Below are 14,772 nucleotides of genomic sequence, written 5' to 3'. Positions count from 1 at the left end.
AGCGTGTGTGCGAGAGAAAGTGCGGTGAGCGTGTGTGCGAGAGAGAGTGCGGTGTGTGTGTGTGAGAGTGAGAGTGCGGTGAGTGTGTGAGGGAGAGAGAGTGCGGTGAGTGTGCGAGAGAGAGAGAGAGTGCGGTGAGTGTGTGTGAGAGAGAGAGTGTGGTGAGTGTGTGTGTGAGAGAGAGAGTGCGGTGAGTGTGTGAGAGAGTGCGGTGAGTGTGTGTGAGAGAGAGAGAGTGCGGTGAGTGTGTGTGCGAGAGAGAGAGTGCGGTGAGTGTGTGTGCGAGAGAGAGTGCGGTGAGTGTGTGTGCGAGAGGGAGTGCGGTGAGTGTGTGAGAGAGAGTGCGGGTGAGTGTGTGAGAGAGAGAGAGACAGTGCGGTGAGTGTGTGTGAGAGAGAGAGTGCGGTGAGTGTGTGTGAGAGAGAGAGTGCGGTGAGTGTGTGTGAGAGAGAGAGTGCGGTGAGTGTGTGTGAGAGAGAGAGTGCGGTGAGTGTGTGAGAGAGAGAGAGAGAGTGCGGTGAGTGGGTGAGAGAGAGAGTGCGGTGAGTGTGTGTGTGAGAGAGAGAGAGGGAGTGCGGTGAGTGAGTGTGTGTGTGAGAGAGAGTGCGGTGAGTGTGTGTGTGAGAGAGAGAGAGAGTGCGGTGAGTGTGTGTGCGAGAGAGAGAGAGAGAGAGTGCGGTGAGTGTGTGTGAGAGAGAGAGTGCGGTGAGTGTGTGTGTGAGAGAGAGAGAGGGAGTGCGGTGAGTGTGTGTGTGAGAGAGAGTGCGGTGAGTGTGTGTGTGAGAGAGAGAGAGAGTGCGGTGAGTGTGTGTGCGAGAGGGAGTGCGGTGAGTGTGTGAGAGAGAGAGTGCGGGTGAGTGTGTGAGAGAGAGAGAGACAGTGCGGTGAGTGTGTGTGAGAGAGAGAGTGCGGTGAGTGTGTGTGAGAGAGAGAGTGCGGTGAGTGTGTGTGAGAGAGAGAGTGCGGTGAGTGTGTGAGAGAGAGAGAGAGTGCGGTGAGTGGGTGAGAGAGAGAGTGCGGTGTGTGTGTGTGAGAGAGTGCGGTGAGTGTGTGAGAGAGAGAGTGCGGTGAGTGTGTGTGAGAGAGAGAGAGAGAGAGTGCGGTGAGTGTGTGTGACAGAGAGAGAGTGCGGTGAGTGTGTGTGTGTGAGAGAGTGCAGTGAGTGTGTGAGAGAGGGAGTGCGGTGAGTGTGTGTGAGAGAGAGGGAGTGCGGAGAGTGTGTGTGTGAGAGAGTGCAGTGAGTGTGTGTGAGAGAGTGCAGTGAGTGTGTGAGAGAGAGAGTGCAGTGAGTGTGTGTGTGAAAGAGAGTGTGGTTAGTGTGTGAGAGAGTGCGGTGAGGGTGTGTGAGAGAGAGTGCAGTGAGTGTGTGTGTGAGAGAGAGGGAGTGCGGAGAGTGTGTGTGTGTGTGTGAGAGAGTGCGGTGAGTGTGTGTGTGAGAGAGAGGGAGTGCGGTGAGTGTGTGAGAGAGGGAGAGTGCGGTGAGTGTGTGTGTGAGAGAGAGTGCGCTGAGTGTGTGTGTGAGAGAGAGAGTGCGGTGAGTGTGTGTGAGAGAGTGCGGTGTGTGTGTGTGAGAGAGAGCGAGAGAGTGCGGTGAGTGTGTGTGTGAGAGAGAGTGCGGTGAGTGTGTGTGTGAGAGAGAGAGAGAGTGCGGTGAGTGTGTGTGAGAGAGAGAGAGAGAGAGAGAGCGCGGTGAGTGTGTGTGTGAGAGAGAGAGTGCGGTGAGTGTGTGTGAGAGAGAGAGTGCGGTGAGTGTGTGTGTGAGAGAGAGAGTGCGGTGAGTGTGTGTGTGAGAGAGAGTGCGGTGAGTGTGTGTGAGAGAGAGAGTGCGGTGAGTGTGTGTGAGAGAGAGAGTGCGGTGAGTGTTTGTGAGAGAGAGAGAGAGAGTGCGGTGAGTGTGTGTGTGAGAGAGAGTGCGGTGAGTGTGTGTGTGAGAGAGAGAGAGAGTGCGGTGAGTGTGTGTGAGAGAGAGAGAGAGAGAGTGCGGTGAGTGTGTGTGAGAGAGAGAGTGCGGTGAGTGTGTGTGTGAGAGAGAGAGAGGGAGTGCGGTGAGTGTGTGTGTGAGAGAGAGTGCGGTGAGTGTGTGTGTGAGAGAGAGAGAGAGTGCGGTGAGTGTGTGTGAGAGAGAGAGAGAGAGAGAGCGCGGTGAGTGTGTGTGTGAGAGAGAGTGCGGTGAGTGTGTGTGTGAGAGAGAGAGAGAGAGTGCGGTGAGTGTGTGTGAGAGAGAGAGCGCGGTGAGTGTGTGTGTGAGAGAGAGTGCGGTGAGTGTGTGTGAGAGAGAGAGAGCGCGGTGAGTGTGTGTGTGAGAGAGAGAACTCGATAGAATCATAGAAATAGAAACCCTACAGTGCAGAAAGAGGCCATTTGGCCCATCGAGTCTGCACTGACCACAATCCCACCCAGGCCCTACCCCATATCACCACATATTTACCCACTAATCCCTCTAACCTACGCATCTCAGGACACTAAGGGCAACTTTAGCATGGCTCATGAACTTAACTCGCACATCTTTGGACTGTGGGAGGAAACCGGAGCACCCGGTGGAAACCCACGCAGACACTGGGAGAATGTGCAAACTCCACAGAGACAGTGACCCAAACCGGGAATCGAACCCAGGTCCCTGGAGCTGTGAAGCAGCAGTGCTAACCACTGTGCTACCGTGCTGCCTGTGTGAGAGGGATGGGTGTGTGTGTGAGAGGGAGGGGTGAGTGTGTGAGAGAGGGAGGGGTGTGTGTGTGTGAGAGGGAGGGGTGTGTGTGTGAGAGGGAGGGGTGGGTGTGTGTGAGAGGGAGGGGTGTGTGTGTGAGAGGGAGGGGTGTGTGAGAGGGAGGGGTGTGTGTGAGAGGGACGGGTGAGTGTGTGAGAGAGGGAGGGGTGTGTGTGAGAGGGTGGGGTGTGTGTGAGTGGGAGGGGTGTGTGTGTGAGAGAGGGAGGGGTGAGTGTGTGAGAGAGGGAGGGGTGTGTGTGAGAGGGAGGGGTGAGTGTGTGAGAGAGGGAGGGGTGGGTGTGTGTGAGAGGGAGGGGTGTGTGTGTGAGAGGGAGGGGTGGGTGTGAGTGAGGAAGGGGTGTGTGTGTGAGGGAGGGATGGGTGTGTGTGAGGGAGGGGTGGGTGTGTGTGAGGGAGGGGTGGGTGTGTATGAGGGAGGGGTGTGTGTGAGAGGGAGGGTGGGTGTGTGAGAGGGAGGGGTGTGTGTGTGTGAGAGGGAGGGGTGTGTGTGTGTGAGAGGGAGGGGTGTGTGTGTGTGAGAGGGAGGGGTGTGCGTGTGAGAGGGAGGGGTGTGCGTGTGAGAGGGAGGGGTGTGAGAGGGAGGGGTGTGAGAGGGAGGGGTGTGCATGTGAGAGGGAGAGGTGTGCGAGGGAGGGGTGTGCGTGAGAGAGGGAAGGGTGTGCGTGAGAGAGGGAGGGGTGTGCGTGCGAGAGGGAGGGGTGTGCGTGCGAGAGGGAGGGGTGTGCGTGTGAGAGGGAGGGGTGTGCGTGCGAGAGGGAGGGGTGTGTTTGTGCGAGGGAGGGGTGTGTGTGAGGGAGGGTGGATGTGTGTGTGAGAGGGAGGGGTGGGTGTGTGAGGGGGAGGGGGTGTGTGTGAGAGGGAGGGGCGTGTGTGTGTGAGGGAGGGGTGGGTGTGTGTGAGGGAGGGGTGGGTGTGTGTGAGGGAGGGGTGGATGTGTGTGAGGGAGGGGTGGATGTGTGTGAGGGAGGGGTGGATGTGTGTGAGGGAGGGGTGGGTGTGTGAGAGGGAGGGAGGGGTGTGTGTGTGAGAGGGAGGGGTGGGTGTGTGTGAGAGGGAGGGGTAGGTGTGTGAGAGGGAGGGATGGGTGTGTGTGTGAGAGGGAGGGGTGGGTGTGTGTGAGGGAGGTGTGGATGTGTGAAAGAGAGGGGTGGGTGTGTGAGAGAGAGGGGTGGGTGTGTGAGAGGGCGGGGTAGGTGTGTGAGAGGGAGGGGTGTGTGTGTGAGAGGGAGGGGTGGGTGGGTGTGTGAGAGGGAGGGGTGGGTGTGTGTGAGGGAGGGGTGGGTGTGTGTGAGGGAGGGGTGGGTGTGTGAGAGGGAGCGGTGTGCGTGTGCGAGGGAGGCGTCTGTGAGGGAGGGGTGTGCATGCGAGAGGGAGGGGTGTGCATGCGAGAGGGAGGGGTGTGCATGCGAGAGGGAGGGGTGTGCGTGCGAGAGGGAGGGGTGTGCGTGCGAGAGGGAGGGGTGTGCGTGCGAGAGGGAGGGGTGAGCGTGCGAGAGGGAGGGGTGTGCGTGCGAGAGGGAGGGGTGTGCGTGCGAGAGGGAGGGGGTGTGCGTGCGAGAGGGAGGGGCGTGTGAGAGGGAGGGGTGTGCGTGCGAGAGGGAGGGGTGTGCGTGCGAGAGGAGGGGTGTGCGTGCAAGAGGGAGGGGAGTGCGTGCGAGAGGGAGGGGTGTGCGTGCAAGAGGGAGGGGTGAGCGTGCGAGAGGGAGGGGTGAGCGTGCGAGAGGGAGGGGTGCGCGTGCGAGAGGGAGGGGTGCGCGTGCGAGAGGGAGGGTGCGCGTGCGAGAGGGAGGGGTGCGCGTGCGAGAGAGATGGGGGAGGTGCGAGCGAGTGGGGGAAGTGCGAGCGAGTGGGGGAGCATTCGCGAGAGAGGGGGAAGCCTGCCCAAGAGAGGGGAGTGGGAGCGTGTGCGAGAGAAGCGGGTGGGAGTGTGTGCGACTGTGTGTGTGTGGGGGGGTTGGAAGAGTGTGTGAGAGGAAGGGAGTGTGTGTGTATGGAGGAGACATGTGTGTTTGTGTGCGTAGCGGGGGAGTGTGTGTGTTTGTGGGACGGGACGGGGGGGTGTGTGTGTGTGTGAGGGGTGGGATGTGTGTGTGTGGGTGGAGGTGTGTGTGTGGGAGGGGGAGCGTGCGCGAGGGAGAGGGGTGCGTGCGTGAGAGAGGGGGGAGCGTGCGCAAGGGAGGGGGGAGTGTGCGCGAGAGAGGGGGGAGTGTGCACGAGGGAGGGGGTGCACGCGCGAGGGAGGGGTGAGCGTGCGCGAGGGAGGGGGTGCGTGCGCGAGGGAGGGGGGAGCGTGCCCGAGAGAGGGGGTGGGATCGTGCGCGAGAAATGGGGGGAGCGCGCGCATGAAATGGGGGGGAGGGCGTGCGAGGGGACGTGGGGGGAGTGTGTTTGTGTGTTTATGTGTGTGCATGTGTCAGAGAGAGAGCGGTATGTGTGAGAGAGAGAGAGATCAGTGTGCGTGTACGTGCTTGGCAGGTCCCCGGCTGACGTTCCTCACACTGGAATGCTGGGCTGCTACTATTGCTTATTGCACAGGGCTGAGTAATAGTCAAACTCGCTGAGGTGACAGCTGGCCAGGATTCCAAAATGAACCATCCCTCCTTTACATTTGGCGTCTCCATTGAGAATATCGCAACTTGCTATCCTCAGAGGCCAAGAGCAGAATGGCAGCTCAACAAAATGACACTGCCTGCCTGAATCAGTGTGCAGGGTATCATGTTGGATGCCATCCCTGAGATTTGTCCACTGAATGCTGAGTTAGAGGCCTGCTTGGAAGCTGAGCATGTTGACTCTGTATCTCGATGCTGCCAGCCTTGCCGATGCCTGCCCAGCTCTGCGCTGTTCTGGATTAAATGTCTTCCGCTCACTTCTCCGGATATTTTGTTCAGCAGGATTGAGCTGGTCAGTGTTGTGGTCTCTGTCAGAACAACACAAAGCACACTGGAATTGACAAAGAACAGTACAGCACAGGAAACAGGCCCTTCGGTCCTCCAAGACAGAGAGACTCTTCTCTTGGACAGCAATACCGAAAGGCCCAATCGCCAACAGCAGCCTAAGTGGCTGTACATAACACAAAGGCACTTTGCCTCCAAATCCCAGACTCCACTGAGTCAGCTGAACTCATCCAGAGCATTAGTAAGATGCTATAACTAGCCACATAGCATTTGGGCTATAGTGAGGAAAATCCAGCCAGACTCACTGCTCCTGAGACTTCCCAGTGCCCCTGCCAGTGAGTGCTGTGGCATTGGGAGTGGACAGGAGTTGGCTCAACTGTGATGCCCACAACAGTGAAATAGCTGCTGCTATGAATTGTTGTTGAAGCTCCCAAATGGAGAATGGTCATGTGGGTGATGTTTCAGAAGCTGCCGAGTACCTCTGAGATCGAGAGGGAGGGAGGGTGGGGGATAGAAATGTAAATGGTTTATGGGCCTTTCACTATTCTTGTCTCATATTATACTTAGAATGGGCCTCAAACTAAGTGCTATTTTATGGTGTGCTGTTATAGCTGCTGCTGAACATTGTTTCTGTACTTGGACGATTAACTTGTGTTTCTTAGATCCAAGTTCTTCAAAGTACTGTATATTGTTTGCTGTGTGTGTTGATTTTGTTCCATTTCTCTCAGGCCCCCATCGCTTCCCCCTAAGCCACAGAAAATGAGGAAGCCTAGGCCTCGCTCACAATATAATCATAAATTGTTTAATGGCGATATGGAGACCTTCATACAGGTACTTGGTGGCAGGCGCCAACAGACTGCAAACGCTGAATGGAATGGTGGCATTCTGTGTCTTTCCAAATCCTTGCTAGTTCTCTCTCGTCTGGGGCTGTGCTGCATCTCTCTTGCTCTTAGTTGGCTGCCGGTCTAGTCAGGCTTTTATCCAGGTAACCACTGGATATCAGTTACAAATATTTACCTAACTACTGTACCTGTGACCTAGTCAGACCCTAGGTAAAAACTGTCCGAAGGGAAGGGTAGTGGACTGTCATGGTGACGGAATAAAGACAGGTTTAAGACTTGCCCCATTGGTTCCCGACTTGATTGAATAGGGAGACAGCAGGAAAAGTATAATCAGGACTGGCCAGTCCTACTCAAACTGTCAGTAGGGGCCGTTGTGGTCAGGCTGGGATCGGGTTATAGGCCCAAGGCCTTGCCCTCTCATCTGCCTGGACTATTGAAGAAAAGTCCATTCTCCACTTCCCTCCCCTTAACAAATTATTACAAAGTTCTTTCAAAGATCATTTTAATATTATTCAGTAATTTTTCTTCCATCCACCCAGGATTTGCACTGCCTGATTTTCAGAGTGTCCTGGGGTACTGATGAAATCAGTCAGGTGGTGGCCTATATGAGTATTTGCACCTATTGAGTCACACTGTGGGTGGCATTTTAGGTCCCTCCTGCCGATGGGATTTTCCAGTCCTGTCAAAGTCCATGGACCTTTGAGCAACTTGTCACATTTTCCGCCATGACGGGGCTGTAAGATTCCACCCAGAGTTTCTGCTTGGATCCCTGGTCTGTGCTGTGCTGCTATTGGTCTCGGGGAGGAGAAGGAGTCAATCAGCGTTCCTGTTCATTGTTTTCCAGTGGACTTCCCCCAATTCGCCAACCCCCATCTCCACTCCACTGGAACCAGCAGACATGGCGCATGTGGGCAGGATCTGGCTCAGCTGTGATCCTCTCATGGCCAAATAGCCCCCTGGTAGGCTCAAACTGGGGGGGATGGCTATTTGGGGAAGATCCTAACAGCTTTTGAACCATGTGATTGGATCCCAGTAAACTTCGGCAAAAAGGGAAGGGGGAAAACAGGATGTATTTTGTAAGCTGAAGTGAGGTAAAGATATCATGACAGGCCTGAGGTAACAATGAGAATGGGGTGAAACATCCACTTCCACACTGACTATTCTCCAATTTTGCCCCCATCACTCTGGAAGGCATTGAACTCTGGAGTTTGTTTCTTTGCTCCTGGTCTCTGGTCTAAATACTGCGACTGGACCTCCTTACTAGTGTTTAGCAATCTTTATTTGAAATTCCCAGCACAAAGGGTAGTTCACTTGCAATGCCAAACCTTTCCTCCTTGTTCCCATTCCTGGAATGTGGGTAGTGCTGGTCAGGCTGACATTTGCTGGCCATCTCCTCATTACCCTGACAACCAAATGGCAAGTGAGGCCACCAAGTTGCCCTCTTGCCCTAATTGGAACTGACCATCATAGGCACTGAGCCCTCCCATAACTCACCAATGGTCACTACTCATGGCAGTGAATGGTGGGAAGCTATCTGATTCTGTGAGGCTTTGCATTTGACTGTGATCCTCTCTCATCCAATCCCCACTTTCCTGCCAAAGTTTCAGAAGTGAGAATCCTCATTGCACATCCCTAATTGTCCTTGAACTGAGTGGTTTGTTGGCCATTTCAAAGGGCAGTTAAGAGTTAACCACATCATTGTATATCTGGAGTCACATGTCAGCCGGGTAAGGACGCCACAAATCCTTCCCTGAACGCCATTAGTGACCCAGATGAGTTTTTACAACAATCAATGATAATTGTCATGGTCATCATTATTGACAATAGCTTTATATTCCAGATTTATTAATTGAATTTAAATTTCACCAGATGCCGTGGTGGGATTTGAACCACATCCTCAGAGCATTATCCTAGGCCTCTGGATTATTATTCCAGCGACATTGTCACTAGGCCACATCTCCCGAGAGACACATTCCTTGCGTGTCCCTGGTTGTGCTGACAACTGAATGAATTCGCAAGGCCTTCTTAGTTGATATTTAAGAGTTGATCACATTGATTTGGGAATGGAGTCACCTATAAATCAGGCCCTCCCTTCCCTAAAGGACAAATTGATTGGGTTTTTAACAACAATCCGGTCGTTTTGTGATGACTTCCAGTACCACATAAGGAGCACTTCAGGTGCAGACAGCCCCAGACTCTAATCAGCTGCCACTGCATTCGAGCCTCTCCAACCTGTCCTGAGGCCTCTGTGGGATCGTGCGGGGCCTGACTTACTTTTATTCTTTGCTTCATCTGTGTTTTTTTCTTGCTTCGCTGCTGACAGAGGAAGAAGGAATGCCCGCACAAGGACTCAGGTATACACTGTAAAGCTAGCATCTGAAGCAGGGTGGGTGGGAGAGGGGTGGGGGAGATGGGTCTCCCAGAGGATTGCCTCCACTGGTGGGCGCAGGACACCATTTTCATGGGACTGTTTTAGCCCTCAGAGGAATCGTAAGGTTTGAAAAGTAATGGCTCTCCACTTGCAGTTTTAATTGTGAAAGGTTAGATAGAAATATAACATGGCTTCAGAGTGAATGTCGGAGCACTCTCATCAGGAGATGAGTTCTCTGGAATCACCAGGAATTGAGCACCTGCTGCAGGCAACCTGAGTGGAAAATCCTGGGAAAATGGTTAATTGGAACACCTTTATTTATTGGTTATAACAATATTGAAGATGGGGGTGTTGGAGAGGCTGTTTGACAAGGTAGGGACAGAAGGGTTGCTTTTCCTTTATAAGGGTTAATGGATCACTTGGTCACTCTTTTTAATGTCATCAGGGGCCTATGACAGCCAAGACCTCCCCCAATCTGGAATCAACCTGGAGCGAGACCCCCGTCCTAGCTGAATGCCCCCTCCCTCTTGTAGTCGCCCGCGGCACTGATGCCACTTGGAAATTCCTAACCCTAGACACCCTAACCCCAGGAATCAAGCTTTTACCCTGGGATCATCTGATTATTTTAAGCGTGGCAGTAGGGGCAGAGACCAGTGCAAAGAAAAGCAAATAAATGCAGCTGCCGCCTAGTCTTTCGATCGGACTGAATCAGCATGATTTAAATGTAAATAAAACTGGCACTCACAACAAAGGATTGGCGCGGTACTGCTACAAAGAGAGCTAAGGCGCGGCAGATAAAGAGGAAGAGCTACACACAATAGGCCCAAGCAATGAATAGACACGGGGAAGCCTGAGATGATTTGCCAGTGGCAAGCACCCTTCAATGGTCTGAGCTGTTCTGAACTGCAGACAATAATGCCGTTACCCATGGCAACCAAGGGGAACAGTTTGAATCAAGATGACATCCAGTAAAATTTGAGCGTCTGGGAACAGCAGAGGACTGATAGGAGACGGGGAAGTGAGCTGACATTCCCGGCAGCATTCATTGGATGGATTATACAGAGCCCACCCAAGTATCTAAGGGAATCCTGTGACTCCCTCTTGTCTTCAGCTGCTCCCTCCTCCCACATGACACCGGAGCAAAACTCTTGTCAGCTTCTTGCGGCAGCACAGATACATGAAAGGTTTAAATGGATATAATTAAACTGATTCATTATCTGTCTTTTTTTTTGCTGCGCTATCTCCCCTGTTCAAACGTCCAGGGGCTAATTAACATTCATTTGAACTTGTGCTTTTTTGCATATTTTCCTAATTAGCATGCAAAGTATGACAGATTCAAAGTCTTTTCGTTGATCGATGTCAACATAACTTGCTCCAAACAAAAAGAAGTTTTCCATGATTTTCTCTGCAAATATTTGAGCTGATTTCCATGTGGGTGGAGATACGGTAGCACAAGTTCTGACAGACCCTCCTGGGCCTCTGGCAAACATACGTCATTGTGATGAACCATGTTTTACATACATGCACATAACACACTTGTTTGTGACACGAGTCACCAGGGTATAATCTGGAGCAAGAGCAGGTTAAGAAGAAATTTAATAGGGCTGTCCAAAATTATGAGGTGTTCTCAGAGAGTGAATAAGGGTTTTCTGTGGCAGGAGGGTTAGTAATCAAAGGACACAAATTTAACAGCCTTGGCAAAAGAACCAGAAGCAAGTTGAGATCTTTTATTTTGTGCACAGTGTGCAAAGGGTGGTGGAAGCAGATTCAAAAGTAACTTTCAAAAAGGGAAGTTGATAAATATTTGAAGTGGAAACATTTGCCAGGCTTAAGAGCAAGATCAGTGTAATGGGACTAACTGGATTGCTCTTTCAAAGAGCTAGCACAGGCACAATGGGCTGGATGGCCTTCTCTGCTGCAAGATTCTCTAAGAGCTCTTGTCACCGGTATTACCCTTGCTACACTCCCCTCAACATCATCACCCCCACCTCATATTGTGATTAGCTAATTAGGGACAGTCCACCCTTTGACAGGGAATACGAACAGTCTCCTAATAATGATGCCTTATTGATGTGTGAAATGTTCAATATAAATGCATCTTTCTGTTCTTAGCTTTTGAATAAATTCAAAATCCCAAGAAGCAACAGTTACATGAAATTTACAAAGCAGGAACAGGCCATTCAGCCCGACCAAGCTATTCCAGTATTTATACTCTACACAAACCTCTTCTCACCTAATTCATCTCATCCTATCACAATATTCTTCCATTCCACTCTCCCTCATGTAGCTATACCTAGCTACTCCTGTATCTTACATAGAAACATAGAAAACTACAGCACAAAACAGGCCCTTTGGCCCCACAAGTTGTGCCGAACATATCCCTACCTTTTAGGCCTACCTATAACCCTCCATCCTATTAAGTCCCATGTATTCATCCAGGAGTCTCTTAAAAGACCCTATTGAGTTTGCCTCCACCACCACTGACGGCAGCCGATTCCACTCGCCCACCACTCTCTGTGTGAAAAACTTCCCCCTAACATTTCCCCTGTACCTACCCCCCAGCACCTTAAACCTGTGTCCTCTCGTAGCAGCCATTTCCACTCTGGGAAAAAGCCTCTGAGAGTCCACCCGATCTATGCCTCTCAACATCTTACATACCTCTATTAGGTCTCCTCTCATCCTACATCTGTCCAAGGAGAAAAGACCGAGCTCCCTCAGCCTATCCTCATAAGGCATGCCACTCAATCCAGGCAACATCCTTGTAAATCTCCTCTGCACCCTTTCAATCTTTTCCACATCCTTCCTGTAATGAGGCGACCAGAACTGAGCACAGTATTCCAAGTGGGGTCTGACGAGGGTCTTATATAGCTGCATCATTATCCCCGGACTCCTAAACTCAATCCCTCGATTGATAAAGGCCAGCACACCATACGCCTTCTTAACCACCACCTCCACCTGCGGGGCCGATTTCAGAGTCCTATGGACCCAGACCCCAAGGTCCTTCTGATCCTCTACCGTACTAAGAGTCTTTCCCTTTATATTGTACTCCTTCATCCCATTCGACCTGCCAAAATGGACCACTACGCATTTATCTAGGTTGAAGTCCATCTGCCACTTCTCCAGTCTTGCATCCTATCTATGTCCCTCTGTAACTTCTGACATCCCTCCAGACTATCCACAACCCCACCAACCTTTGTGTCGTCGGCAAACTTACCAACCCATCCCTCCATTTCCTCATCCAGGTCATTTATGAAAATGACAAACAGCAAGGGTCCCAGAACAGATCCCTGGGGCACACCACTGGTGACCGACCTCCAATTAGAAAAAGACCCATCTATACACATTCTCTGCCTCCTTTGGGCAAGCCAGTTCTGGATCCACAGGGCAGCAGCCCCTTGGATCCCATGCCCTCTCACTTTTTCTAGAAGCCTTGCATGGGGGACCTTATCGAACGCCTTGCTAAAATCCATATAAACCACATCTACCGCTTTCCCTTCATCAATGCGCTTAGTCATATTTTCAAAGAACTCCACCAGGCTCGTAAGGCACGATTTGCCTTTGACAAAGCCATGCTGAGTATTCTTGAGCATACTAAACCTCTCTAAATGCTCATAAATCTTGTCCCTCAGGATCTTCTCCATCAGTTTACCAACCACTGAGGTTAGACTCACCGGTCGGTAATTTCCTGGGCTATCCCTATTCCCCTTCTTGAAAATAGGAACCACATCCGCAATCCTCCAATTCTCCGGCACCTCTCCCATCTCCATCGACGACGCAAAGATTATCGCCAGAGGCTCTGCAATCTCTTCCCTCGCCTCCCACAGTAACCTGGGGTACATCCCATCCGGACCCGGCGACTTATCTATCTTGATGCCATTCAAAGATCCCAGCAACAACCTCTTTGTTAAAGTCCACATACTCAATCTTTTCAGTCCACCGCAAGCCCACAGTACATCCACCCATGTCCTTCTCTGTGAAAACCGAGGCAAAATACTCATTAAGCACCTAGCTTCAATGTAACTATGGTACTTGCAAATAGATCCAGGCAGTTTAGACATTGTGCATATACCGCTATCAAGTTACTGGTTCAAGTTCACCAGTGACTAATAAATGAGTTCCCATTGTCTGAAGGCAGTATGAGTTTGACAGTCTTTGTCTATCCTAATGGATGAGGGTCCACTGTGCAAAACTGCTCCTCATTTAGAAATTTCACACCAGGAGTATCTGACATGGAAAATGCAAGGGGTGGGGGGGATGGAGAAACTAACTTTTGAGGTTAGGGTTGAAGCACATACTGTTAGAAAAATTTAGCAGAGATTTTTAGTACATTTCTCACCTGTACAGTGGCTGACCTTGGTGTATTTGATGAATCGATCTAGAGAGATCTTCACTTTGTATCTAATAGCAACAGTTACAATGTGGATTCAAAATTAACTGAATAATGTGAAACAGAGTAATGGTTAATGGATATTTTTCAGGCTGGAGGAAGGTTTGTAGTGGTGTTCCTTTGGGACTCTTGCATTTCCTGATATATATTAATGATCTAGATCTTGGTGTACAGGGGACAATATCAAAGTTTGTGGATGATACACAACTTGGAAGCATTATGAAGAGAATAGTGTAGAACGTCAAAAGGATATAGACAAATGGGTGGAGTGGACAGATAGATGGCAGATGAAATTCAATGAAGAGAAATGTAAAATGATTAATTTCAAAGAACATGGAGAGACAACACAAAATGAAGGGGGCACAATTCTAATGGGGGTGCAGGAGCAGAGGGACCTGAGTACGTACATGCATAATCCATTGAAGGTTACCGGACAGGTGGAGAGCAGTGAATGAAGCATAGAGTACCCTGGGCTTTATTAATAAGGGCATAGAGTACAAGAGTAAGGATGTTATGATTAACTTGTCTGGGACACTAGTGAAACCTCAGCTGAAGTATTGCGTACAGTTCTGGGTGCCACATTATAGGAACAATGTGAATGCATTAGAGGGAGTCCAGAGGAGGTTTATAAGAATGGTACCAGGCATGAGAAACTTCAGTTATGAGGATAGAGTGGAGGTTGGGACTGTTCTCCTTGGAGAGAAGAAAACTAACAGGGGATTTAATAGGAATGCTCAAAATCATGAGAGGGCTGGACAGAGTAGATAGGGAGAAATTGTTCCTGCTTGTCAAGGGATCAAGAACGAGACGGCACAGATTTGTAGCAATTTGCAAAAGAAGCAAATGCGATGTGAGATAAAATGTTTTCACACAGCAAGTGGTTCAGGTCTGGAATGCACTGCCTGCAAGTGTGTTGGAGGCAGGTCCAATGGAGCTTTCCCTTATAACTTGAATAGAAATGGCAGGGAATGCACAAAGTCATATTGATAATTTGGAGAGCCAGTGCAGAAACGATGGGTTGAATCGCCTGCACTGTAATGATTCTGTATCGAACCCCGTGCTATACCTGCCCTGGGAATGTTTGATGGGGTCATTGCCCATGCGGCACCTGTTCTGGGAATATTTATTTGGTACAGTGTAGAGGGAGTTTTACTCTATATCTAACCTCATGCTCCACCTGTTGTGGGAGTGTTTGATGGGGACAGTGTAGAGGGAACTATGGAAGAGGTCGGTGCAGTAGCTGTTGATATGACCATATCTCTGAGTGATATCTGTACTGCTGATGATTGGTTTTTGGATTATTCTCCTCAGATGCATTTTTATGGTGATGATTTGCCCGAGAGCTGAGCTCAGATTTCTTCTCATTATGTGAACCTTTGACTGTTAAGGACCAAATGCACCTCTAATCTGTACCCTGCATACACCTGTCAGTTCTGTATGTGGCTGTCGGGATTCGAGCTGTGCACTCTCTCATTTCCTGACAACTTCTCTCTTCTTTTGTAAGGATTCCTGGACAACCCATCCCACTCGTGGTGGAGAGCTGCATTCGATTC

The 14,772-nt window shown here is 50.9% G+C and overlaps 1 protein-coding gene across 1 annotated transcript in view; it reads left to right on the top strand.

Annotated features, from left to right (window-relative positions):
• srgap3 (SLIT-ROBO Rho GTPase activating protein 3) overlaps positions 1–14,772 on the top strand; it is a 278,977-nt gene that overhangs the window by 223,596 nt on the left and 40,609 nt on the right. Inside the window, exons 16-17 of the mRNA XM_078209393.1 lie at positions 7,001–7,057; positions 8,844–8,862. Coding sequence (XP_078065519.1) covers positions 7,001–7,057; positions 8,844–8,862 — 76 coding nt within the window. The remainder of the gene's footprint in view (positions 1–7,000; positions 7,058–8,843; positions 8,863–14,772) is intronic.

The sequence above is a fragment of the Mustelus asterias genome, chromosome 3, assembly GCF_964213995.1.
Source record: "Mustelus asterias chromosome 3, sMusAst1.hap1.1, whole genome shotgun sequence".
Lineage (NCBI taxonomy): Eukaryota > Metazoa > Chordata > Chondrichthyes > Carcharhiniformes > Triakidae > Mustelus > Mustelus asterias.
Note: the sequence above shows the minus strand (reverse complement) of the source record. Positions and strands in the feature narration are given on the sequence as shown.